Genomic DNA, 27,120 nt, shown 5'->3' with positions numbered 1-27,120 from the left:
TTCAAATCAAATTTTCATATTTTTTCTACTTCTGGTGTTCCTCTGTGCATACATTCCAGGCTTTTCTTAGATTCATAGTTCTCAATATAGTCTTACAGACCAAATGTATGCACATTTTCAGTCCCCATTTCTAACGATTTTCAGCATTTTTCAAGCGTCATTTCAGTGTGCCACTTCAATTCAATTTAGTCAAAATTTTCATCAAATTTTATAGATTTCAAATTTCAATTTTTAAACTAGATTGTATTTTCAATTTCTAGTTTGAACGTATTCGAAAAAGATCGTTACAAACATACGCCTTGGCGAATCCCGCTAACAATTTGTAAAATCTCACCCTTCATATCACCTCTTTTATTTGTTTCACAATCCGTGATCCTGAGGTGTAGACTATTTCTCATCTTCAATTCTCAGAAGAAAGTGGAAATTTAATGCAAGAGAAGAATAGGTGCAAAAAAGTGAATTGGCTCGCACTCCAAATCCCGTAATCTTGATTTAAGAGTTTAAGTCTAGACTGTCCAAGTCTTTATCAAAAAGTTTCAATTGCAATGATAAAATGACAAAAGAAAGTGTCATTGTTTTTCTAGCTCTATATGCTATCTCTACTTATTTTGTAAAGCTAAATAACTGCTAACTTTTGTAACCTTTTCTACAGCATCACTTCTGCCGTGATCTGACAAAAAGAAGTAACCATCAATTTTTGAAAATTCATATTTTTGCAAAATTTAACTCCTAAAGAGTCCAGCTTGTGTTTTCCAGTAGTTGATTTCTAGTAAAAGACTTCTTTTCATCAATTTTTTTTATAAAGTTTCATTTTATTTTCTGACTTGAAAGGGGTTGAGTAGAGTAAAACTTGTGTAGATTTTTCCAAAATCAAGATGCGTTAAACTACTTTTATAACTCCTTCCTTTTAAATATTTTACTATTCTAGGGTTTGTTCTTTCACAATCAGCAAACGTTTTGATCTTAAAACGATACCATTAATCTTGAATAAGGTCAACTCATTTATGCAATTATCTCAAAGTAAGAAGAATGCAGTTACTTCCTTTTGTCAGATCACGGCAGACTTGCAGTATGATTATTATTTTTGGGAGAATTTTTCTGATAATCATCATATTTAAAAATTTTGACATGTCATGTCAGCATTATGACAATGACATATAGAAGTACTAATTATTTTCGCTTGGCTAGCCAGCACCTTACTATTTTCAGGATCTTAAAAGTCAATAATATGTTTGGTACTTCCTTATTTGAAGTTTGTATTTTTGAGCTACATAAATTTAACTTGAAAATTCTTGGTTACCGTAATTTTATACCAACTCCCCAATTCGAAACTTACAACTACCCAACTCCCCAACTCACCAACTCACCAACTAGAAAATTACCTAGACTCTTAAAACTCAGTTTATCCACTTGGTTTTTTGTAACTTTAACAAACATCTTTAAACCTCAGTTTATCCACTCACTTTTTTCGTCACTTTAACAAACGTCTCTAAACCTCAGTTTATCCACTCGCTTTTTTGTTACTTTTGCGAACGTTTCTGAAACTCAATTTATCCACTCGCTTTCTTCGTAACTTTAAGAAACTTTGAGTGCTCCCTTGAGTGCTTCCAAAATTTGAGTTTTGAAAAATTTAGCAAAAAAAGTTTTTGCAGCCGACCGGGTGTTTATTTTTTTCGTCCAGAAACAAAAATATTTTAAGGGTCAGCCTAAAAGAGAGAAGTGATGTTCCCATACATTCTGATTATACTAAATTTACTAATTGTATCACGCTGTCCAAGCAGCTGATTCTTTTATCATTTGTATTTATTTTATTTAGACATAAAAAATAAAAAACAATATGCAGCTTAAACACTTAAAAACTACACTGGCTCCCCAGGTATGAAAACTTTCTTTTTTACAGTGTTGTAACTTTTCTCTTCATATAAAAAACTATTTAGGAATGAAATATTAAAGAACTCAAAATATAACCATTGCTGAACTTTATCTTTTTCATTTCACCCAGAGGCAAGACTGTTTAATCCTTTCTAGTATGATTTATTGTTATACCTTTAAATTGTAATTTTTATGAAGGATGGAGCTGCTAAGATCACAGCAATGGCATGGGCTCCTAACAATACCAAAATGGCAATAGTATCAACTGATCGTGTAGTTGTTCTTTTTGATGAACATGGAGAAAAAAGGGACAAATTTGGAACAAAACCTGGTGATGCTAAAGTAAGCTCTATCTAAGTCAAAAAATCCCTTTGTGATAGAACAAATAAAAGTTATCACATGATATCGATTACAATATGGGATGTATTATATTAAGTTAAACTTTTTCCTCATATTTTTGAGCCCGTATGCCAGGAAACTATCAAAAACTTTGAACAAGAAAAATATATCCAATATTGTGCGAGTAAGTTTGATAATTGGTTTAGCATTAACTTGAAAAATACGACCAAACTTTTCTCTCTCCATTTGTGTCTTTTTCTATGTTTTTTTTTCTCTTCATGCATTTTGTTCTTCCTCTATTTTGATGAAATTAACACCAAAACATTTATAAAAAATCCAAAGGTCATTAAAATGTTAAAAACATTCTTTTGTATAACTCTTCGGATGATTTGCTGCTCTATCAGCCAATCAGATTGCTCATATTTTTCATGTTGATGAAAAGATTAAATTATTTTAGTAGTCACATAAGCATAAGCCTTGGATGAAATAATGAATCTTCTTCATTTATTGATTTCAAATCTTTCTTACTATCCACACCAAAGTTACCTTTCTAAATGATTGTTCTTTTAGACTGGGAAGAAAGGTTACCAAGTAAAAGGACTAGCATTTTCTCCTGATTCCACCAAGATAGCTGTTGGACAAACAGATAACATTGTTTTTGTATACAAGATTGGTGACGAATGGTAAGACTAAGAACATTGATCTTTCTAAAAACTGAAACATCTACAGTCAGATATTATTTACTTATATTTGAAGATCGAACATAATATGAAAATGTTATTTATATATATTAATTAATTTTTGATTTTATTTTAGGGGCGAAAGAAAAGTTATATGCAACAAGTTTCTCCAACAGGTAAAGTATCTTTTTAAATTGATTATTATTTCATTACAAGAGAAAATTTTTTAACATTTGATACCACAGTATTGTATTATCCTATACTGTGTTAAATGAATGATTTTACTTTACACATCTGCTATAATAATATAATTTAATGAGAATCAATTTTTACATTAGAGTGCTGTTACATGTTTGGTTTGGCCCCCAGAAAATCAATATATTATTTTTGGTCTTGCTGATGGAAAGGTTTGTGACTTATGACATTTTGACTTTTATTATATCATGATATAATGATGGATGATATCTCTTTTAGGATTCAAATTTTATAAATTGATGAAGTAAAATAGTTGTCTGTTTGACCATACCTCCTAAATCTATAGGGCTGACAAAATGAATTGCAAAAAAAGTGTTTTTAAAACCAGCCTAATGTCACCCCATAAGTGGCCATTTCTTAGCTGAACAGTTAATTTATTTTTTTGAAAACATATAATTAATTTTACTATACTCGTGAATTTTAAATATCAAAAGGTGGTCCTAAAAGTCTCAGCTTTCAAGATGGTTACATTTAAGAGATGGTATTGTTAGGAAAGGGAGATCTACTTTTTAACCTGGAAATATATATTGACGATATAAAGCATACAAACACCTAAAATTTTAGATCACACTTCAAATGATTGAGTTTGAGAATGATTATTTTCTTCATCTTTCTGTAATGTTTTAAAATTTCCATTTTTTTTTAGGTCAGGATGGCAAGTCTAAAAACCAACAAATCACAAACTGTCTATGGAACTGGTATCCATTGTATATCTTTGTGTGTCAGGTTGGCATTCTGTTTTAATTACATAAATGATTTTCAAACTATAAAATGAAAGCAATTTACTATTATGTTAAGTCTTTGAAGCTTGTAAATGAAGACATAATTGAGTACAGCTTTCAAGAAACTACTTTAACAATTCATATTTAAGCATTTTCACAACAGATAATAAACTAAAAATTTTTTTGAAAAAGTTTCATTTAATATAAAAATTTTCTTGACTGGACAAATCCAATAACTGTTTCAGGTTAAATTATCTTTGCCATCTGTTCTCTTTTTAGTCCTGATGGGAAAGGTGTTTTGTCAGGGCATGCAGATGGAGCCATTGTCAGATATATGTTTGAAGATACTGGGACAGGTTTGACCCAGGTATTTTACATATTAAATGTTAAAACATTTAAAGTAGACAAACTAAACTAATATTAGGTATATTTCTTTTTGAGAAGTCCGACTGTTACTAGAAGAGTCAATTGCACTTCAGACAAACAATCATTCCAAAGAATAATTTGCAAATTTCTTTTTTTTTGAAGTGCATTACACAAAGAATAATACAAAGAATTATATGCTATCCTAATATTCAAATCTCAAGATTGGTTCGATTTTTTCCATAGGGGCAAGTTGTGAAACATGGTTGTCCACCGTATGCCTTGTGTTGGGGCTCATCAATCATTGCAGCAGGATGTGATAAAAGAATTGTTGCATATGGAAAAGAAGGTTTTGTTTTTTGAGCTTATGTTTCACGAGAAAATCATTTTTATTTAACAAATGATTAATCCTAATATTTCATTTCCCTAAACTCTCTTTAGGGCGGGTATTACAAAACTTCGACTATTCAAAAGATGATGAGGAAAAAGAGTTCACAGTTGCAATAGCAAGTCCAAGTGGTCAGTCAGTGGTGGTTGGAAGTTATGATAGATTACGTGTTTTCAATTGGAGTCCCCGAAGAGGAGCCTGGGAAGAATCTAAACCAAAAGAGATCAATAATTTATACACCATCAGCTCACTTTCTTGGAAAAGAGATGGTTCAAGGCTTTGTGCTGTAAGTTAGATAATTCCCTCTTATTTTTTATCCTGCTGGAATATAGGTTTTAATACATAAAGACAGTTTGACTTACATATGGATGAAAAGTTTCAATTACTATTCTACATGCAAATATAAAGAATTTTTTTAAATGGTATTTACAAATATATCATAATACAGTAGCTACATCTTACTGAATAATATTATTTCTGACTTCAGGGCACACTCTGTGGTGGAGTTGAACTGTTTGATTGCTGTTTGAGAAGATCTATTTTCAAGAATAAATTTGAAATGACTTATGTTGGGTTGAGCCAGGTAAAATGAAGGATTTTTTGTTATACTTTTGAAGATATTAACCCTTCAACCCTTTCAGACCCGGTACACACGATTTAAATCTGCCAAAATACCAAGTCCTGACCACTTGATTTAAAAGGGCATACACCGGATGCTGTTAGAAAGAGTACAAAAATATCTTTTCAATGGTACAAAAACCATTGCCTAACTCTCAAGTTAAAACCTTTTATGCCAATTTGAAAATTTGGAAAAAATGTTGCGCGCTGGAAAGGTTAAGAAAAAATTAAATAAGAATCTGTATTTTGTAAAAAATATCTAAAAAATTGTCCAGAGGAAAACCAATTTTCTCTGTCTGTGCGAGAGTGTGGAACATATAACATAGTTGAAAATAACACATCATCTTTCTTATGAAAATTTCTGCCAACTGGCCTTTTTCAACATAAAAATGAATTTAATGTTCTTCATTCGCCGCTGTGAGGAGACATTCTTAATGTTAGCAAAGGAAAGCTTACGTTCTGCTCTCTAAAGAGCAAATCATCTCGTTTCGGTTCTCTAGCCTTCAGAATTTCTCGACTGACTAGTTGGTCACTATCCTTGTTTTTTTTTAGCCACAGTGCTAGCTGGTCGCAATTGAGGTCAAAAAAAGAAATGTTCTGAACAGATGCGATTCAAGCGCAGGCCCTGGCCATAAGGAATGGCCTTTTTTGAATGAAATGCACAATTATAAAAAAATATTTAGTTATTTTCACTAACATTACAAATACAAAGAAACTTTGTTATTATTAATGCTAACTGTTGATTTCTAGGTTATTGTCAAAAATTTGGCATCAGGAGCCAGAGTTGTTTTAAAATCACATTATGGATACGAGGTTTGTATATAAATAATTTTTATAAGTAGAAAATCTATCATCAATATTTCTGCCTAATCAACTTTTTCTCAAGAATCTGTAATATCATATTTTAAAGTTATATTTCTTGGCCCATTATTATCCCTTGCTGATGTTTTTAGATTGATGAAGTGAAAATAATGGGGAAGGACAGATTTCTTGTTGGACACACTTCAGAAACATTGCTTGTGGGAGATCTAAACGAAAACAAGCTTAGTGAGGTAAGTTCCTTCCTCAAGAACTATTTTTGAAATTAATATCATAAGATCTTTCAAGTGACATTATGGAACATAAAAAATAACAGAACTTGATTTTGATAATTATACTGTTTTGTTTTTATGATTCAGCTTCCATGGCATAATTCAGGTGGAAATGAGAAGTTCTTCTTTGAAAACGAAACAGTAAGTTTGTTTAAAATTCAATACATTTTTCTTTTGGAAAAAGTAAAACAAAGAAAGTAGATTACTTCAAAACAATTTTAAATCTTTCAAAGGTTCCTTAGCTTGCCACTGCTAAAATCATACCTTGTTAGCATTACGAGTTTCAGGACTTCTATGTGTTACTTTGTTATTGTTTTAATCAATTAGGTTTGTATGGTATTCAATGCAGGAGAATTATCTTTGATCGAGTATGGTCAAAATGAAGTGTTAGCTACAGTCAGAACAGAATTCATGAACCCTCATCTTATAAGGTAATGATTTTTCAAATGCAGATATGAAACGATTGTGAAATGTATTCTAGGGTTATGATATTTAGAATTGATTTTTGAATAGTCTATTCCATTAAACAAATTTCTTTAGATATTTCAGAATAATTTACCCTGCTGCCTCACATTCCTGCCTTGGTATTTTTACCGGAAAGAATTGAAACTCCATTCTTTCTTACCAGCCATCCCTCTGTAAGAACTAGACTGGACGCTAGTCAGTATGATTCTCAATAGCAGTATTTCTTGACTTAACTTTTTCAGCGTACGTTTGAATGAAAGAAAGCTGAAAGATCAAGAAGACAATAAAAAATTGGGTTATTTGATTGACCTGAAAACTATATGTGTCAGTAAGTAAACGTTTTGTAAAAAATCGACTATTTTGGCATTATTAGCAGCATTTCTCATTTCTATCGGGTGAATACAGATTTGAAATATTTGGGCTATTATGCTAAGCTCAGTTGTAAATTAGCCTTAGGATTTTAGTTTTTTTTTACTTTAAATTTCTTTAATTTTCAGTGGACTTGATGTCAGGGATGGTTGTAGCCAATATTTCACATGATGTCAAAATTGACTGGTTAGAGGTACTCCACTCTCATCTCTTATTGTCTCTAAGTTATGAATTTCCAAGATAATATATTTATATTTAGATGCAAATCTCAAGAGTTTGAGTGGTTGACAAATCTTGAATTTTCTCTGTTTATAGATGAATGAGACTGGAAAGAAGCTCTTATTCCGAGACAAAAAACTGAGGGTAAGTAATTTAGATAATTTCCGATACTCTTCCTCAAATTAGGACAGTTGTTTTAAAGTGTGAAGTGATTTCTGGTTTCAACTTCTAATTATAGTACACTTACCTCTCAACTTTTAGTTATTATTGGCAGATATTCAAAGTGAAACAAAAACCACTATTTCTACATATTGCTCTTATGTGCAATGGGTGCCTTTGAGTGATGTTGTGGTAGCTCAAAGCAGAAGCGATCTTTGTGTTTGGTACAATATTGAATCACCTGAACGAGTGACTATCGTTCCCATCAAAGTAAGAGACCATTTTGTTCATTTCCTCTCAAAGGCTTAACGGCGATCAAAAATAAACTATTTAAAAACTATTTTTTATGTCTTTTGATTCTTTCTAATGACTTGTAATAATGACTTGTAATTTGAGGGGTCGTTTGTTAAATTTGGTCAACTAGGTAAAAAGCTATGGCCTAAATGCTAAAATATTACTTTTCAAAAAAGTAAAAAAAATGGCGAAAAATGAGGGTATTAAATCATCATAAAGATATCATAAAGAAATCTTTCTTTTATCAATTTATTAACGATCGAAGTCTCTTCGTCCTCTTCGTGGCCAGTTTCCAAGAAAGGTGGTCAACAATCGAGGAGATGTTGAGTGACCCCTAAGTTCGCCTGAGCTTACAGTGTGTGATTTCTTTTTGTGGGGTTACACGAAACAAGAAATCTGGGAGCAACTCACAAATTTGCAATTCCAGACCCTTGATCAATGAAAGCTTCAATCAAATATGAAGACTTGGCAAATCGATTTTATATTATTTTCTCATGATAAAAAATTACATTAATTGACTTTGTGACCCTTGTTTTACACGGTTTAGCCTACGATCGAGGCACCCTTATTCTGGATTTGTTATTCGAATTTCAAATCAAAGTTGAAAAGACACTGGTTTGGAATGTTAAGTTAAACTTTCCTTGCATGTTTAGGGTGACATCACAGACCTTGAGAAGATCGAGGGTAAAACAAACGTGATCGTACAAGAAGGTGTACAATCGATCAATTACACATTAGACGAAGGGCTAATCGAGTTTGGAACTGCTATGGAAGATGGTGATTATGCTAGGTTTGTCTTATTGGTTATTTTAATTAGATTTTAAGACATTGATCTTCTAATGCTGCAGCAAATTTTTTAACATAAACAAACTTATTAAGATAAGGGTTATTTTTTATTGAGATTTTCTTCTCAAAATGCTTCAACTGAGAGATTTTACCTGTCGTCTTTTCTTCGTTGTATTACTTTTTTTTGCTCAGAAATCTGATATAAAATTGTATTTTGTTCAGGGCTGTTTCGTTTCTGGAAGGATTGGAGATGTCACCTGAAACAGAAGCTATGTGGAAGACTCTCAGCAAGGTTGCCATGGAGAATAAAGAGCTTTTCATCGCCGAAAGGTAAGACATAAATATGATCCAACAATCATGATTCAATGCATAGTCCGAAACATTTTTTCTACAAAGGCTCTTTTAAGAGGATTCTGTAATGGGGTTCTTAAACTTTTCAAAATATATTTTTGCTTTGTAGGTGTTTTGCTGCACTAGGAGATGTTTCTAAAGCTCGCTATTTACGTGGAATCAACGACTTGATCGATGAACTGAACCCAAGTTATGGAGATCCTATGTATCATCCGACTATTCGCGCCAAACTGGCCATTTTTGAGAAACAATTCAAACTTGCAGAAAGTATTTACTTGGAACAAGGACAAGTTGATGAAGCGATGGAGATGTACCAAGAAGTTCACAAGTGGGATGAATCTTTGGCCATCGCCGAAGCCAAAAGACATCCAGAACTAGAGAACCTTAGAAGCTATTACTTGCAATATTTGATGAAGTCAGGCCAAGAAGAAAAAGCTGGAGAGGTTAAAACCTTAAATTTAGTTAACAGAGCGGATCTTTTAAATGATTGGTTGGAAAAATGTCATATAGTCAAAAGTTTATGACTTTTTCTTTTTATAAGTCTAACAAACATATATCCTCTCTGTTTCTCTTTGTTTATATTATTTTTAATGGCGATCTTTTCTTTTGTTGAATGCAGGTCAAAGAGAACAATGGAGAATACATGGAAGCCATCAATATGTATATGAAAGCCAACCTTCCCGTACGTGCTGCAAGACTGGCGCTCAGAGTACAGGTAATCCTTTTCAAACGCAAGATTCTTGTTAACCACTCAAATAATCTATTTCAGTCAAACTTGTCATAATTCTCACTAATAAACAAATGTTCAATAAAATGAAAGAGATAGATAGCCGGATCTTGATGATCAAACTTAGAATCATCCACTAAATATTTGAGACAAAGGGGAGTTCCCGGTGTAATTTTGAACACCACAATTGATTTTTAAGCGCCTTAAACTACAGTTGAAAATAAAAAGTTTTAACTCTAAGTTTTAACGTGAGACTTAAGACTTACGACCTTAGGATCTCAGGATTTAAAAGATCAAATTTGCTCGAATGAGGCTTGGAATATAGCTTAGAAGCCACCAAACCCCTCTAAAATCGAAATATTCAATGGAAGAAAGTGGAAGTGCTAAAATAGCAATTCTCGCCCGAACTTTAAATTCTGAAAAACGTTAAAATACACTAAAATCTCAATATATTTCGAAGGTGATTGTAGGTTTAAAATTATTAACTTCTTACCTTTGATTGTAGAGTCTTGCCAATGACCAAGGTCTTCTGGAACGAATAGCTGCTGCTCTACTGAAAGGATCCTTTTATGAAAAGGTAAAATATAAAGTATTATTATTTTCTTGATGATCATGTGTTTTCGCATGATTTTCTTAGAAATTGCTTGCTGTGTGCTGTGTGTCATGAAGGAATTCATTTTTAATGGTTTAATGTTATTAATTGACATGAAATGATTTTGGTTATGTTCTATTAAAAAGCTGCTTTAATTTTATTCTTTGAAGTCAAAATAAAATGCTAAATCATCAAAACCATAGATCTCAAGAAAAGGAACCCTCTTATTTCTACAAATAATTGAATGTCTTTTTCTCCGGAAGGATTTCCCCTTTGAGAAGTCTCAATCATAAGACTCCTTTGTTCACGCCTTCGTAACCCATAAACAAGTTACGTTCAGTTCTATAATATTCAAGTATGTTTTTTACAGGCTGGCGAACTGTTCCAAAGAGTCGGTTCCGACCAGCGTGCACTAGATGCGTATCGTAAAGGGAAAGCATATCGACGAGCGGTGGAGTTAGCACGCTCCTCCTTCCCACGAGAAGTTGTCAAACTTGAAGAAGAATGGGGAAACCATTTAGTGCTCCATAAACAATTGGACGCTGCTATCAACCATTTCATTGAAGCTGGGTGAGAGAACCTCTTTACATGTCTCATGCAGGTAGCATCGAACGGCTCTATTTGCATAAATAACGAAATATTTTTTCACGTGCGTAGGTGAGACCCTCACCAAGGTTTAAACCCGAACATGCAATACGCTAATACGCAATATTCCATCTTCTCTCTTTTCAGTTCTTCACAAAAAGCCATCGACGCTGCCATCCAAGCACGACAATGGAACAAAGCTGTTCAAATCGTCGAGTTGCAAGATGAAGATGTTGTTGAAAAGTAAGACATCTTATCTGCCACCCATTTTTTGTGTTAGAATGCCTTCGGACAATGTGTATCTTTAGTTCCGTAGGAGGATCGGTAGCTTTATTCAAGCCACGCAAAAAGGTCTTTTCTAAAAGGTAGCCTACGAATAAGAACCGATAAAATTTTTACATAACCGAAATCTCATTTGCTTCTATTTTTTGCAGATATTACAAAATCTTGGCAGAACATTATGCTCAAGTTGGTGAATACCAGGTAAATGGTCAGGCTCTTTCCTGGAAAGTTTTCTGCCTTACTAACTTTTCTTTCTTACTAACTTTTCTTTTTTACTCACTTGTGCTGTATGAGAAATCATTTTCTACGAGTTTATGTAAGATTTTCCACGAAAAGTGATAGGCGGCCATTTCAAAGTAAGGGATAGTTAAGTCACGATAATTTTTGAATGGATACCGCCATTACGACTCATGCAACATTTGATAACACCCATTGAGGGCGGTTCCTAATCGGTCTCCAATCATGGTTGACAATTTCTTGAAATGGCCCTATGGTTATTCATAATTATTCAAAAACCAAAACATTTCCTCTCACAAGGGAGAATTTCCTGCAAAGTCCCATACTAGTTACTTTAAGGGCAGAAAGTTTCGCGGGCAGGAAGTTTCGCGAATTTTGGTTTTAGCCGAAATTTCACAGATATTACTTTCGCGAATCCATATAAAATTTACCTTTTTTGGTAACAAAAACTCATAAAACACGCAAAAATTTAGCAAACAGTGCAAAACTGAGTAGGAAAGTTTATTTTTCTCGAAAAAAACTTTCGTGTTTTTCAGGTTCAAATTCTTACCTGGCAGAAACTTCCGCGAAAAATGATCAAAATCGCAAAAAACGCGAAAGTTTCTGCCCGCGAAAGTTTTTGCCCGCGAAAGTATAATATTTTTCCCTGTGAATATTTTTAGATGGCCGAACGATTTTATGTTCGAGGTAACATGCCACGTACAGCTGTGGAAATGTACACCAAAGTCAATAAATACGAAGCCGCTTACAAGGTATAATGTTGCCATCATTTTAATGTTAACAGTGTAAGCTCCAATTGGAGACCACTGTGTAGAGACTATTAAAAACGAGAAAGAACGACAAATAACGATAACAAACACGACAAACGACAATAAACGACGACAAATTTATTCAAAGAGACTTGGTAAGGTAAAAAAATTGTCACCTACTTTTGCCAGAGTACACCCCAGTACAATACTCATCAAGCCACGCCTAACCTTCTTGTAAATCTCTTTTACTTTCACAGCTCGCAGTACGTTGCATGGATTCCGATGACGTCTCCAAACTATACATTGCACAGGCTGAACAGTTAGAAGCACAAGGGAGATTCAAAGAAGCTGAAAAGTAAGTCAACTGTTTCCACATACTTTTGGTTGTATTAAAGACTTGATTGACAAAGATACAAGAATAACGATCTTGTTAATTTATGAGTTCAAAGTCATGCATTAAAACAGAAGATTTTAGGGCTATACAACAACGCAATTCTAAACGAAATCAATCTATTCGAATCTTCGAATCTACAGTTGAGTCTCCATAACTCTAACCTCTATAACTCGAAGTATTCATAACTCCAAGTAATTTGTGCTTCCTTTACACTGATAAAATATACAAGGAATCTATAATCTGATTGGCTTGAGGCTTCTTTTGTATTCTTCTAACTGATTCGAAATATTCAAAAGAAAGTATCATTATTTTTTACACAGGTTATATATCATGATCGAAGAAGGTGACCTTGCTATCAATATGTATAAACGAGCAAAGATGGTAAGAGCAGACATTTTAAAGACTTTTTTGGATGATATAGGCATTGACTTAAACGTTGCTTATATATCGGACCGAAAATGTAGAAAAATGGCAAAGTTTAATCTTATTAATTATCTTAAAAGCCTCATTTGTGACTCCGTAATAGTTGTCTGGCTGGTTATTGATTGAAGTATTTGTGCTTCCCAATAGAAACTAATATAATTCGCTTTTTATTTTCAGTACGACCAAATGATTAAACTGGTGAAAGAATACCACGGAGACTTGATCACAGATACTCATCTACACCTTGCTAAGGTAAAATAAACACACTCAGATTCGTAGTAGAAACCGTACTAGAGTGGATTCTTTAACTTAAACCTCTATAGCTCAAAATTTTCTTAACTCGAACAAATTTGTGTTCTTCGCGCGTATTCAGTGGAATCTCAATAAACTCCACCGTAATTGTCTTCATTATCCCTTCTATGTCACAAAAGTTCTTAAGTCAAATGGATTGAATCTGTAATTGGAATTTCCGTAACATCTGCTTTTAAATGAAGATCATAATCAGTCATAATCAAACAATTTTGCATTTCATACATCTCACGATTCCCTTGAAGTATTTAAAATAAGATCGTGAAAGGATAAAACTCGACTGGAGATTTCATTGCGTATATTTCATTATATCATCAATTTCGCGTTCCAGGAATTGGAATCAGAAGGGCAATTGAGTACAGCCGAACATCACTATTTGGAAGTGGGCGATTGGAAAGCCTGTGTCAACATGTATCGAAGCAATGAATTATGGGAAGATGCGTACAGGGTAATATTTCATCTTTATTAGTATCAAGTTTGATTGCCCGCTATCGTCATCCATTAGTCAAGATTGAAGGGTTATTTGGTTAACAAATGCCAACAACAATAAGTCGTCCGTTTCGGTTGACTAACATTTCCAAAGTGCTAATCAATCTTACTAGTTCATCTTTATCTTACTATCTCGTGGCGTCCTGGCCCCCAAAACAGAAGTCAATGGCATTTGAATTGCTCTTCTAGAAATTATTTGGACTTGAATACTTCGCATATTTTCAGATCGCCAAACAAAGTGGTACACCAGGCTCGGGCAAACAAGTGGCTTATTTATGGGCGAAAAGTCTTGGTGGCGATTCTGCCATCAAGTTGTTGCAAAAACTTGGTTTGTTGGAAGCATGTATTGATTATGCTATTGACACAACGTGAGTATATGTTCCATAAGATCAATGGTCCTATAAAACCCAGCTCCAGAGAAACACAGTTTAGTTGAATAGAATGACGTCAAATTCCTAATTATGGACCGATGCGACGACATTTTTTTGACGTCGTGCCACCTGGTAAAACTTGTACTAAATCAACTTCTTTAGAGCCTTTTAATTAAGGATAGTTGTGTCATTAGTGTAAGTTATTTATCTCGATAGCTGCTAAGAGGATCATTTGAACTAATTTTCAAATCTCTTCCACCTTAGATCGTTCGACTTTGCTTTTGATCTCGCGCGAACGCTTAAGCGGGAGAAGGTGATGGAAATCCACTTAAAGAAAGCCATGTTTTTGGAAGATGAAGGTCGCTTCAATGATGCCGAAGACGAATTCATCAAAGCTGAAAAACCAAAAGAAGCTGTTCTTATGTAGGTCTTGTATCTTTGAAGGGAACAAAATATATAGATTGGAATCGACATGGACATTAAACCTCTAAACAGTCTAAAGCAAAACGCGAGCGAAAACCGGGATGAATTTGTAAAAAGCTCGTGTTTTTTTAATCGGGAAGTCATTGCATTGAGTGAGTTTTCTAATTTTATGATTGCAAATCATTATCTTAGTAGAAAATAAACGATGATTTGAAATCTTTGTTGATTAGGTATATCCACCAATCAGATTGGGACGAAGCAAGAAGAGTGGCAGAGAGTTACGACCCAGAAAGTCTTGTCGACGTCCTGATTGGTCAAGCCCGTTTGTCTTTCGAAAAGAAAGATTATACGGAAGGTGAAAGCTTCTTGTTGAGAGCACAACGTCCAGAATTAGCCATCAAATTTTACAAGGTAAGCAATGAACTGATGATGTTTAAACTTAATCATTTTAAGCCATCTGTTAAGCATTTCTTTCATTCGGCAAACGCATCTCATAAATTTGACTATTTTATTTTCAGGAGTGTCAACGCTGGCCTGATGTACTTCGTATAGCAAAAGAATATGTTCCACACCAGGTATACTCAAATGCATTCAAAGATTACAGTAACAGATTTCTTTGTAAAATACGTAGTCTATGCCTGTTGTATCAATCAATAATAAACGATCCTTTACTTTTCGTAGTTGGCAGCCTTACAAGACGAATACGATCGCATTGCTACTCAGAGTGGTGGTGATAAGTAAGTACACGTTAATTCATTTCCGAGCGATGGTTGTTGGAAAGAGAGTCAATAGAGTTAAAGAGATTCAAATGATTGAGAGCTCCACCGTGGTACAGATAGAAACACTTTGTATGAAATGGTCAAATAAAGAATTATTTATTACGCAACCTGCTCTGCTCGATTTTCAAACCTTTAAAATAAAATGATTCCCTTTCTCATTTCAGAGGTGCAGAAGGTATCATCGCACAAGCTCGTGATTGGGAGACTAGGGCCGAGTATAACCGTGCAATCGATCTGTACATGCGCATTACACAAGACATGGCAGGGAATAGTGCAGTCATTGAAGAAGTCTATACCAAAGCTCTTGAACTGGCCATCAAATTCTCAAAAGATCGCGCGCTCAGTGTTGCCCACGAAGTCTGTAAACGCTTATTGGAAATGCAAGCTTACGAAACTGTGAGTTTTGCGATGTTTTTTTTCATTTTCTCTTCTCGAATGGAAAAAAAAAAACATTCGTAATTCTTTCTTGAGAAATAGCTATCTTCTATAGCTTAGATAGGGTTATGAAAATTATTCTCGATGAGTATATCGATGATAGGATTGAAATAACGTCTTTTCCACCTCTACAATTATGAATTTTTTTTCCAATTTTTTTCACCCAGGCATCAGATTTGTATCAAGCAGTCAAATTATACCGTGAAGCAATAAGTGCATGTGTTAAAGGAGATTTATGGACGCAAGCAAGAAGCATCGCAAGGGATTACGCTCCAAAGTAAAAACTATTTTGTTCGTACAGGCGAAATCGCTCAAAATAGAACTTTTAAAACTGAAGAAATTCTTTTCCAAATCTGCCAACGTCCCCTTCGCTTAATCACTGGTAAAATGTTCTCGATTTATCACTTTTGAGATATTTGAATGACACACCTTGCTTTGAGATGAATATTTCGTAAAATGGGTAACATATCATGAATAAATTGTAAATTTTTTTATTCGTTTTGTCTTTCATAAGATTTTCATTTGAACAATTTCCTCTTCTTTTCAAAAGGTACGAAGAACACGTAGAAGAAGAATATGTGAAATATCTCAAGAAGAAGAATAAGACTGACGAGGTCTCTTCACTTCATATCTTTTAACATGTTATGCAATTGTCACCATCTGTTACATCATAATATTCAATATCATGGTTGCCAGAAAAACGATTTCATCAAAGACCAAATATAATTTGATATCGTGAAAAAAAAATTCCAAAAGATAGCACATTATTGATATGTTTTGCGTATGACTTCTCTTGCCTCCCTTTTTTAAAATTTCTTTTCCCCTCTTTTTTTCTGTAGCTGATCAACGTGGATGTGATCGCAGCACTTGACATGTATGTGGAGCAAGGCTTGTGGGATAAATGTATCCAAGAAGCTGAGCAACAGGTATTACCCCTACTCATCTTACCATTACAATGATGTTCGATTTTCCAAGTAGGGTAGATCGTCAAATGGCAAAGTCAAAAAATTCAAAGTGTAATATTTTTTTGTGAAAATTTAATCTATTGTAAGACATTTTGCGCAATTTTTAACCTCCTAGGTCAAAAATCCAGCATTCCCCAGGGTGGTCTTTGATTCGCACTAAAGCGAAAAATGAGTAAAATGGCACTTTTTGCCCATTTATAAGACTATGAAAGCCCAGTAAAGGGTCAAAATGGTTTCTAAATGGTGTCTTGTACTAATATTCAACATAAAAAGACAAAATAACCCCAGCGAGATTGCTCAATGTTTCAATTTCAAGCTAAAAAGGCTGATTTTCTCCGATTCTGGGTAGCAAAATACATGAAAGCAGCATTTTTGAGGACCCACAACTTTTAAACTTTTTAAGGTACACACTTGAAATTTTCAGTAATTAAACACTTCGGAGAAAGCTCCAGGAAAAATCAAACTTAAGTTTTCAAAAACTTCCTATAAATCCATAATGGCGCCCTAGAAATTGAGTTTTCATGCTAAATGCCAATATTTCAAGCTAAAACTTGGTTTTCTTGGGCTAAAATCTCAAAAATGGTTTCAAATGGTGTCCTGAAATCTTTGGGTGTTGAAAGTATTCTGGAAAAACTCTTGGAGAATCAAAATGGTTTGGGTTAGAAATCTACCAAATCCGCCATTATGGAATTGCTTTTCCACTTAAAACGCGATATTTAGAGTTGAAAGTCTAATTTTCTCAGGCTAAAATCTCAAAAATGGTTTCAAATGGTGTCCTGAAATTTTTTGGTGTTGAAAGTATTCTGAAAATACTCTGGGAGAATCTAAATGGTTTGGGTCAGAAATTTGCCCTAGTCTGCCATTATGGCATTGCATTTCCAACTAAAACGCGATATTTAGAGTTAAAGTCTAATTTTCTCAGGCTAAAATCTCAAAAATGGTTTCAAATGGTGTCCTGAAATTTTTTGGTGTTGAAAGTATTCTGAAAATACTCTGGGAGAATCTAAATGGTTTGGGTCAGAAATTTGCCCTAGTCTGCCACTATGGCATTGCATTTCCAACTAAAACGGGATATTTAGAGTTAGTCTAATTTTCTCAGGCTAAAATCTCAAAAATGGTTTCCAATGGTGTCCTGAAATCTTTTGGTGTTGAAAGTATTCTGGAAATACTCTGGGAAAACCAAAATGGTTTGGGTCAGAAATTTGCCAAAGTCTGCTATTATGGAATTGTATTTCATTCTAAAACACAATGTTTTGAGTAAGCTTGAGTGTTCTTCCTAAAGAAATAAAATTCATAATGGCAGACTGGCATATATATGTCCATTGTAAACCACTGTGATTTTCCTTGATTGTTCCAAGAATACTTTCGACACCTAAAGATTTCAGGACCCTATTTGAAACCATTTTTTAGATTTAAGCCTGAGAAAATTAGACTTTAACAATAAATATCACGTTTTAGTAGGAAAAGCAATACCATATTGGCAGACTTTGGCAAATTTCTGACCCAAACCATTTTGGTTTTCCCAGAGTATATCCAGAATACTTTCAACACCAAAAAATTTCAGGACCCTATTTGAAACCATTTTTGAGATTTTAGCCTGAGAAAATCAGACTTTAACTCTAAATATCGCGTTTTAGTGGGAAATGCAATACCATAATGGCAGACTTGGGCAAATTTCTGACCCAAAACATTTTGTTTCTCCCAGAGTATTTTCAGAATACTTTCAACACCAAAAAATTTCAGGACACCATTTGAAACCATTTTTGAGATTTTAGCCTGAGAAAATTAGACTTTCAACTCTAAATATCGCGTTTTAAGTGGAAAAGCAATTCCATAATGGCGGACTTTGGTAGATTTCTAACCTAAACCATTTTGATTCTCCCAGAGTTTTTCCAGAATACTTTCAACACCCAAAGATTTCAGGACACCATTTGAAACCATTTTTGAGATTTTAACCCAAGAAAACCAAGTTTTAGCTTGAAATATTGGCATTTAGCATGAAAACTCAATTTCTAGGGCGCCATTATGGATTTATAGGAAGTTTTTGAAAACTTAAGTTTGATTTTTCCTGGAGCTTTCTCTGAAGTGTTTAATTACTGAAAATTTCAAGTGTGTACCTTAAAAAGTTTAAAAGTTGTGGGTCCTCAAAAATGCTGCTTTCATGTATTTTGCTACCCAGAATCGGAGAAAATCAGCCTTTTCAGCTTGAAATTGAAACATTGAGCAATCTCGCTGGGGTTATTTTGTCTTTTTATGTTGAATATTAGTACAAGACACCATTTAGAAACCATTTTGACCCTTTACTGGGCTTTCATAGTCTTATAAATGGGCAAAAAGTGCCATTTTACTCATTTTTCGCTTTAGTGCGAATCAAAGACCCCCCTGGGGAATGCTGGATTTTTGACCTAGGAGGTTAAAAATTGCGCAAAATGTCTTACAATAGATTAAATTTTCACAAAAAATATTACACTTTGAATTTTTTGACATCATGCTAAAAATGGTAGTTGACGATCTACCCTATTCCAAGTATTATTGTTTCTTCTTCATCTGGCTAGCTGTAAAGTGTGGCGAGTTTTACCCTAGTAGAACCAGGAGCTTTTGTTTTGCTTCCTAACCCTGTCCGACCTTTAAACATAATACTGTGATTTGATTATTTGGTTAAAAACGCAAGGAATAGGAATATCATATCAATGATGTTTTTTACTCAACTTTTCCCAATGTTTATTTTTCTTCAGAGTTTCGAAGTTTTATCAAAGTATGTGGCTTTGTATGCAGCGAATTTGATCAAAGATGGTGATCAAGTGAAAGCCTTGCGTTTGTTCGTCGAACATGGCGCACCTGCCAATCCACAGGTTTGTCTACGTCAAGAAAGTAATGAAAATATGATGTATAGTAGGGGGCCATTCTTTAGGGCCCGTGACAACAATTTCCGGAATGGAATTTTTTTTGAAATTTTTTGAACGAAGTTTCAAAGTCGCTAAAACACAAAATTGACCATGTCCTCTATGTCGTTTTTCGAGAGCTTTCCAATGGTATAATTGGTTTCGTCAAATTTCGGGTCCCAAGGGTTTTTGCTTGTGACGTCAGTCTTTTCCCCATAAAAAAATGCTGGACCTAATTAATTTACTCCCTCTCAAAAAAGTTTTATAAATACATTCTTCTTTCGAATGATCAAAAAAAATTACACTCCGGAAATTGTTGTCACGGGCCCTAAAGAATGGCCCCCTACTGCTATTCTCCATTGGAGATTCATAAAGCTTTAATTGAAAACGATGAATTTTTTCTCACGTCAATAATCATTGTTTCTCTTTTAGAATTTCAACATCTACAAACGTTTAGTTGAAGATTTATTCGCCAAGCAAGGATTAAGTGGTGAGAATGCATATAAAGTATGGGCAGATCTCAGAACAATGCTTTATGATCTGGTAAGTGCTTCGTTACCAAAGATATGCCCCTATAAGGAGTTCTACAAGTTCATTCATGCAGCGCGATAGCCTTTGGTTCCTGTGAAACCTCTTAAAGCATTTTACGTAGAAAGTATTTTAGAAGCGAGAAGAGTTTTTTACCCTTAAACAGCAAAAAAATTACTTTTCAACGCTATAGCTATGATGAAAAATTTTCCCTTCACGGGATGGAGTTTTCGCCTTAATCCAAAAGTAGCATCTTTGGTGACAAAAGGATTTACTTGTGGGACTTGCGACAAAGGAACGTTTTCACTTTCTTGGGAATATTTGCAAATGTTTCCTTTCTTGTTATCACTTCTTATGAATACATTTTCATTATCGTCCTGTTTACTTTCCTTCCCTTTTCTTGTAATATCCGGACGTTTCAACAAGAGAGTGGGTTGTTCTCTCAAATAGATCAATCGTAAAAATAGGTACTATTTACATATCACCACGTATTTTCCTTTTTTCATTCAATAACAGTGTGATGGGTTCAACAAGAAGCCGACCAACCCTGCAGTCATGGATATCTTCAACAGGATGCTTCTCGTGGCTCACTATTACGCCATCCGGTCTGCTATCACCAAAAACAGCCAATTGGTTTGTAATCCATCCTGCACGAATTTAGGCTTAAATCTTAAGGAGAATTCTTTTATTTGAATTAGCATTCCTATTAGAATCGTATGTTTTGAATCAAATACATCAAACTACAGTCACGTAAATCAAATTTGATCGTAAATAGAAAAGAAATTGGAATTATCCTCCGTAATTGAAACTTTTTATCGTGATATTTTCTACTTATAGTAGAATGAGCTTAAAAAGGCCTAGACGATGCTATCGTCCGTACAATATAATATTATGATATAACATAGTTTGTATACTATAAAACGTAATATGTTTCGCGGCGGATAGAGTCTGTGTTTAAGACAACAGCTACTCCCGTAAAAAATTCCCGTCTTCACGTTTGTTCCTCTTAGATGAAACTCGTCTTAGACTATAGCATAGTCTAAAAAGGCCCTAACTTTGAAAAAAAATATATATATTGCTGAGATTCTGAAGAAATGTTCCTTATGGGTCTCAAAACCAAAATTTAACCTGCAATCAATTCGAAAAATTTCGGACCCTTTTTGGGGCATTTTATGATGACGTCATTTTCAGTTCAAAACTCAAGTTTTAAAATTTTGCTGACTCAGAAAGAATGAAGTAAAATGTGGCGACTCATTGTGCATCATTGATTATAAAACCTGAATATCTCATGATCTAGCCATCGAAAATCGGCAAAATCTTACAAGGTAGCAGATGACGTCTTGATTTGACTGAATTTCAAAAACGACTCCATTTCCATAAATTTTTAGATGAAAGGGACGACTTTTTTTCAAAAACATTTTAAAGTTATGTTTGAAGGATTTTGTACCGAAAATTAACATCATCATAAAACCTGATTCTACCGAAATTAAAATCATCATTCTAAGGATACTAGCATTCCTATACTATTTCAATCAGTTATACTTGGTTAAATCTTCAGAAATAATTTTTCCACTTTTTTTTCATTTTCAGGAGGTTCTACATGCCAAGATTTCAGTTTCCTTATTGAGATATTGTGATCTTATACCGTGCGATAAAGCTTTTTATGAAGCTGGCATTCACTGCAAGGTATGTCAAATGCGATTTCTCATTTTAAGTTTTTTTCTGGATTTTAATGGGTGAGATTGGCCTTAGGGTGAGGGGGGGGGGGGCTCTTCAATAAATCAGAAATTGTATTAGTTTACAATGTATGTAACAAACTATTGACCAACATAAATAAGATATTTACAATGAAAAGAAATTGAATCTAAAACGATGTTGAAAGGAATTGTTCGTTCATTGTGAAGTGTTTGTTCGTCTTCGTTTGAAGATGAATTTTCTGATCTTGTTGAAGCTGAAAATGTATATAATGGGATTCGATACAGATAACGCTGTGAAAGCAAAAATGGAGAAAATCCATAATTCTTTATGTTCTCCGATGTCCATCAACATCAATATGGAGCTGATGGAAGAAGGTATGATGAACATGCATGTCCAAAAGTTCAAATGGATGATATCCTTGATGCTACGTCTCAACTTTTTTGATTTCTGCAACTCCTCTCTCTTCATTACTGAGCTATATCTTGCTGCTAGTCTAGCTTCATTTCTATTACGCACGTCTCGTGTGATCTTACCGAAAACGATGATACAAACACCGGTCAAGAGACGAATACACGTGGTACAGATAACAACATTATATTTGGAATGCCACACAGTGTTTATTTCTCGTTTCGAATCATCAAAAATATAAATGCTTGACACTGTAGCTGCTAAGAGAAAGGCGGAAAGCAGTAGCAATTTGTTGATCCTTCTTTTAGTAACATAGGTTTGGTAATAGATAGCGTGTTTGACGGCTATCAGGCGATCAAGTGTGAGGAAGATAGTGATAGTTAGGGAGAACCAATGGACCCAGTAGCCTGTACCTCCCAACAATTTGGTGAGAATTTCGACCTCTATCTTCATTACGAAGACCAGTATCACAAATAAGATAACATTCAACGAGAACAATGTATCAGCGATGGTGAGGAAGCGGATCAAGTAGTACTGGTTGTCACGGAGACCGGCTTTGTGTATGATGACGCAAATGAGGATGAGCAAAATGAAGGCCATGATGTTGAGTAAGAAACACGTGCCTTGGATGACCAATGACATCTCTCCTCCTATCCACTCGTTGTTCACTGTTGCTTTGAAGAATCTAAAATTTCAACGATCATTTTACAATAATGTTGCCATAAAATATGAAAGAAAAAGAAACACTTAATTTACTAAATTTAGAAATAATGTGAAAAAGTGGTGAAAGATGAAAAAAGCAGCCAGTTCATACCGACTGTACCAAATAATCATGCGTGTAGGCTACGATGAGTCAGTTATTAAATAATTAGTGAAAGTTCCCTTGGAATTACCTTTGGATAGAATGTTGAGCTATTTTTGGAAAACTTAACACCTTAATTACTTCTTATGGAATCATCAAAGCTTTCGAAGCCACTCAACGAATAATGAATGACTTACATGATTATGAATGAAGAGGAGATACTTGATGACCTTATGCTGAACTTAATTTCCAAATCCTCAACGTTGTGATTGGATAACAACGACTTCTGTTCTCACCCTGCTTCGTATACCTTATGGTGTCTTCAACCTTCTGTGCTTTTTTTACCAAAACTTGCAATTGCCCTCTTCTTTATACTACCCTACCTGTGGATATGAATAATTAATAACATTGGATTTGTTTCACTTTTGTTTCCATGTGACTTGTACACACAGCAAGACAGTTTTTCTTGTTTTCGATTTTTGGGATTTGCTTTCCTCTGAAAAGACAGTCTACCCACTTACCTTTTGTGTTTTGGGGATCTATAATCAAATTAGTATACCCAGTCGTCCTTCTGTTTGTTATCTTTAGGTGCAAGAACAATTTTATTTGTTGTTTTTTGGCCCTAAAATACCAAAAGGTGAAAAAAATTGACTTTGATGGTTTATATGGAAGCTTTAACAACAAATTTACTTATGTCCACCCCATAGCATTTTTTTCTTTTAACATATTTTAGGGTGTTGGATGGGAAAACATGGCTTTCGTCTTCCTCAACAGATATCTGGACTTGAGTGAGGTACTTCAAATGTTATTTACCAAGAAACTTCAGTGAAATATCTTTAAATGTTTATAAACTTGCGGTATTTTTAAACAAAAACAGTCTCTAAACATAGCATGCTAGACTGTGATAATAGGAGAAAATGAAAGAAGAAAGATTAGTTTGGCCTAGCCCTCCAAATTCCACTGGCGCCGTATTTGATCACTTGATTTGTTATAGGTCATATACATAGGACAAAGCAGCGCTGCGAAAAAAGGTTTTGGTTTTTCATGAGTGTTCCCGTTTCATATCAGACACATGTTTCATATCAGGCCGGTGTCTGCTATTGTTATTTTGTGCTCGATTTCGTGCTGAATAAACAAAAAAAATTCTTTCCTTCTGTCTAACCAATATTGACAAACTCTCCTTTCCGCGCTGAGTGAGCACAAATCTTTATAAATTCTTTTGATGCTGCTTTGGTAGCATAAGAGACTCCTTTCTACCAAATTATCTTCAAGAGTGAAGTAAAAACCGAAGCAAAACTTAGGTCTAACAAATAAGCATGAACTTTTTTACTTAATGTCTAACGTTATTTTCTCCACAGGGCATCGAAGATGGTAACCTTGATGCGATTGACAACACAGATATCATGGACACAGATATTCCGTTAGAGGTTCCTCTCCCTGAAACACAATATCTCAATGTACGTTCTTTATTTTTGCAATATTTTCATTTTACAAGCGACATAAACGTGAACCCTTTCCAATTAACGCTTCCAAAAATCTAGATAATAAAGCCCCTTTAAGATATCTCACTCTGACATTTTTAGCCTGTGCCAAACGGGGTATTTTTCAGCACCGTTTCGTCTGTAACCTTTTACCCACTCAGAAATGAGGGAGATTATTGTCACTTTTGATTTCAAGACTTTTCACAGAAATATTTTCAGGAACTGTATTTCAATGTAAAATAAAGCCTGTAAATCAATGTTACAGACCAATAAAGTGATAAAAAATGCTTAATGAGCTTGTGCGCCGAAAGAAGACTAATCTTCGAATTTGTTAAAGGATGACGGGTGAAAAGATTGAAATTATTCATACAGAAAATTCTGATCTATAATATAACAGGAGGAGCAACGAGAAGAGGTCAAAGAATGGGTGTTGGCTGTTTCCATGGATCAACGTGTAGAGCAAACTTTAAGTTTTGACGAACGAAATGTATACGAAGCTTCTTTAACTTCACCGGAGAGTGACGTGGTCTGTTTGCCATGCGTTGTCACAGGTAAGGTTTCTCTTTCATTCAGTTTGTGTCAGTGTTAACGTTTCTCCGAACATCTTAAAATGATGTAACTTAATCTCCGAGCAAATTATGATACTCCGTGAATAGCACGTATTCACACTAAAGGCCAAGGTTCCGTAAAATAATCTGCCGAGATTGGCGCACCGCTTTGATCTTTTTCATCCAGATTTCGGATGAATATTAAATGAAACAATGGCACCAAAATCAAGCGCAAATTAAAAACATTAACACTAGAACCCAGTCGTTTTCGGTTACGCGGTTTTTTTTTGGCTAAACAACCAGATCAGATCGTCACATTCGCCAAGGGTTTAGAGCAGAGCGTGGTATTTGCAGAGTGGGCGATCTGTTATCAGACTAGATGCAACTTTGATCGATGAGAATTTTATTGTCACACATCGTTTTCAATCGTATTTTATAATGGGTTTTAGATGGATTTTTTTTGTACGTCTAAACTTGGAAAATAACAACCAAGATACTTTACAGCCCGAAAGAGAAGAAATCTTGGTTTATGTAATTCAGTAGGGAGTTTGAAAAGTCATATAACGCCTTAAACATTTCCATTTTCTAATCTGACTATTCAGGTTATCCCGTTCTTCGAAATAAAATGGAATTCAACAAAACGGGCAAAGCTGCCAACAAAGAGGACTGGAACAAGTTTGCCATGGCAACCAAGGTAAATATAGTTTATTAATAAATGATATTATAGAGGGAATTGTATGGAAGATTCTCCTTCATCTATCATTTTTTCTGGAAAAACCATTGAGAAGGTTGATCTTAGCGAGAGGAGTGGGTGAAAGGGGTCTTCATTCCCAACTTTTACGAAACTTAGACTTGAGGAATATTTTTGATTCGATGAAAGTATGTCTATCATCATTCATGACTTCCTCCTAATGTTCATTCGCTTTTACTCTTTCTGGAAACCACTCTGTAGGAGATTTGTCTATCACGCAAACAAACATGGTTTTCCTACATTTCCTCATGGCAGCCAAAAAAGCACACTCAAAGCCATAGACTCTAAGAACTTCTCAAAAAGTATGATCTCTAAGAACTTCTCAATTTGATCAATTTCAAATTCCAGGTGTCACACAGTGCAGATTGTCAAGACGTCTTACGCTTTCTTTCCTTATGGTGTGGAACGTCTGGAAACCAAGCCTTCTCGTTTGGGTAACGTCTAAATAACAACAACATGAGCTGGGCTCAATTCTCAAAACAATATGTTCACAACATGTAGATCAATCAACATGTAGATCAGATTCTAGTGACTTGTAGAAAATTGTAGAGATTCTTTTCACGGTGCAAATATGATATTAATTTATTGGGTACATTTATAAATATTGTTTACTGTAATATAATTCTATGTTTGTCGTCAAATTTTTAACTTTTTCCCTTCAGTTAATTTTGTATATACTTGAATAATGATAAAACTGGAAAATAAATGTCGTTAGTGGTAATACAGTATTCGAAATTATCTTGTTGCTTCTTTTTATTCTTATAAATTTGATTTTTTTAATTTTTGGACCTACCACAGTGGGGTAGAGGTCCTATAAATTAACCTTTGTCCGTTCGTCTGTTACAAGCTTTTCTCAAGATTGGCTCATTAGTTTTTTCCGATTTTGGCACAAAGATGCTAAATGGTGATGCCCAAAATAGGACGGAGCCCGATTTTTCCGGCCGAAAATACCGGAAATATGCTTGAAAAACTTTTTTTTGGCATTTTCTCGAGATTTCATCATTAGTTTTTTTTTAATTTCTTGCACAAAGATGCGTATTAGCAATGTTCAAAACATGGCCGAGTCCGAATTTTGAGAACTTTCCCCTAATATTTCTTTGTTTTTTGACACAAAAACATTATTGATAACAATGCCCACCATCGTCAAGCATGATTCAATTGTCAAAAAAACTGATTTTTGAAGCCGTAATGTTCTAAAACTCGCTGGAACAGCCGAGAATCGCCGGAAAAACGATTTTTCTTGAAATTCTCGAGCTGTTCTTTATATTTTCTCTTGCCAGTTACCATGTGA

At 34.4% G+C, this 27,120-nt stretch overlaps 1 protein-coding gene across 1 annotated transcript; it reads left to right on the top strand.

Annotated features, from left to right (window-relative positions):
• Window positions 1–1,783: 1,783 nt before the first annotated feature.
• Window positions 1,784–26,552, top strand: LOC136805779 (intraflagellar transport protein 172 homolog). The gene is made up of 49 exons (XM_067062337.1): window positions 1,784–1,876; window positions 2,071–2,214; window positions 2,782–2,894; window positions 3,028–3,067; window positions 3,230–3,298; window positions 3,793–3,872; window positions 4,148–4,235; window positions 4,478–4,580; window positions 4,673–4,905; window positions 5,107–5,202; window positions 5,988–6,050; window positions 6,191–6,289; window positions 6,416–6,469; window positions 6,656–6,759; window positions 7,036–7,121; window positions 7,291–7,355; window positions 7,478–7,525; window positions 7,643–7,810; window positions 8,488–8,624; window positions 8,843–8,950; window positions 9,081–9,414; window positions 9,591–9,686; window positions 10,204–10,275; window positions 10,661–10,860; window positions 11,023–11,118; window positions 11,310–11,358; window positions 12,057–12,146; window positions 12,401–12,498; window positions 12,858–12,918; window positions 13,138–13,212; window positions 13,601–13,717; window positions 13,984–14,126; window positions 14,394–14,552; window positions 14,783–14,963; window positions 15,071–15,127; window positions 15,234–15,289; window positions 15,496–15,727; window positions 15,934–16,043; window positions 16,317–16,380; window positions 16,606–16,692; window positions 19,467–19,583; window positions 20,046–20,156; window positions 20,658–20,774; window positions 21,732–21,827; window positions 23,783–23,842; window positions 24,408–24,506; window positions 24,928–25,081; window positions 25,681–25,772; window positions 26,178–26,552. The coding sequence occupies exons 1-49, from the start codon at window positions 1,838–1,840 to the stop codon at window positions 26,265–26,267; spliced, it is 5,250 nt and encodes a 1,749-aa protein (XP_066918438.1). The 5' UTR covers window positions 1,784–1,837; the 3' UTR covers window positions 26,268–26,552.
• The last annotated feature ends 568 nt before the right edge of the window (window positions 26,553–27,120 follow it).

Source organism: Clytia hemisphaerica, unplaced genomic scaffold, assembly GCF_902728285.1.
Source record: "Clytia hemisphaerica strain Z4C2 unplaced genomic scaffold, Clytia hemisphaerica genome assembly, whole genome shotgun sequence".
NCBI lineage: Eukaryota > Metazoa > Cnidaria > Hydrozoa > Leptothecata > Clytiidae > Clytia > Clytia hemisphaerica.
Note: the sequence above shows the minus strand (reverse complement) of the source record. Positions and strands in the feature narration are given on the sequence as shown.

Coding starts and splice junctions, on each gene's coding strand:
- LOC136805779 (XM_067062337.1), top strand. CDS start 1,838: ATGCAGCTTAAACACTTAAAAACTACACTGGCTCCCCAG. Junction 6,470..6,655: donor TCTTCTTTGAAAACGAAACA/GTAAGTTTGTTT, acceptor TTAATCAATTAG/GTTTGTATGGTATTCAATGC. Junction 9,687..10,203: donor GACTGGCGCTCAGAGTACAG/GTAATCCTTTTC, acceptor CTTTGATTGTAG/AGTCTTGCCAATGACCAAGG.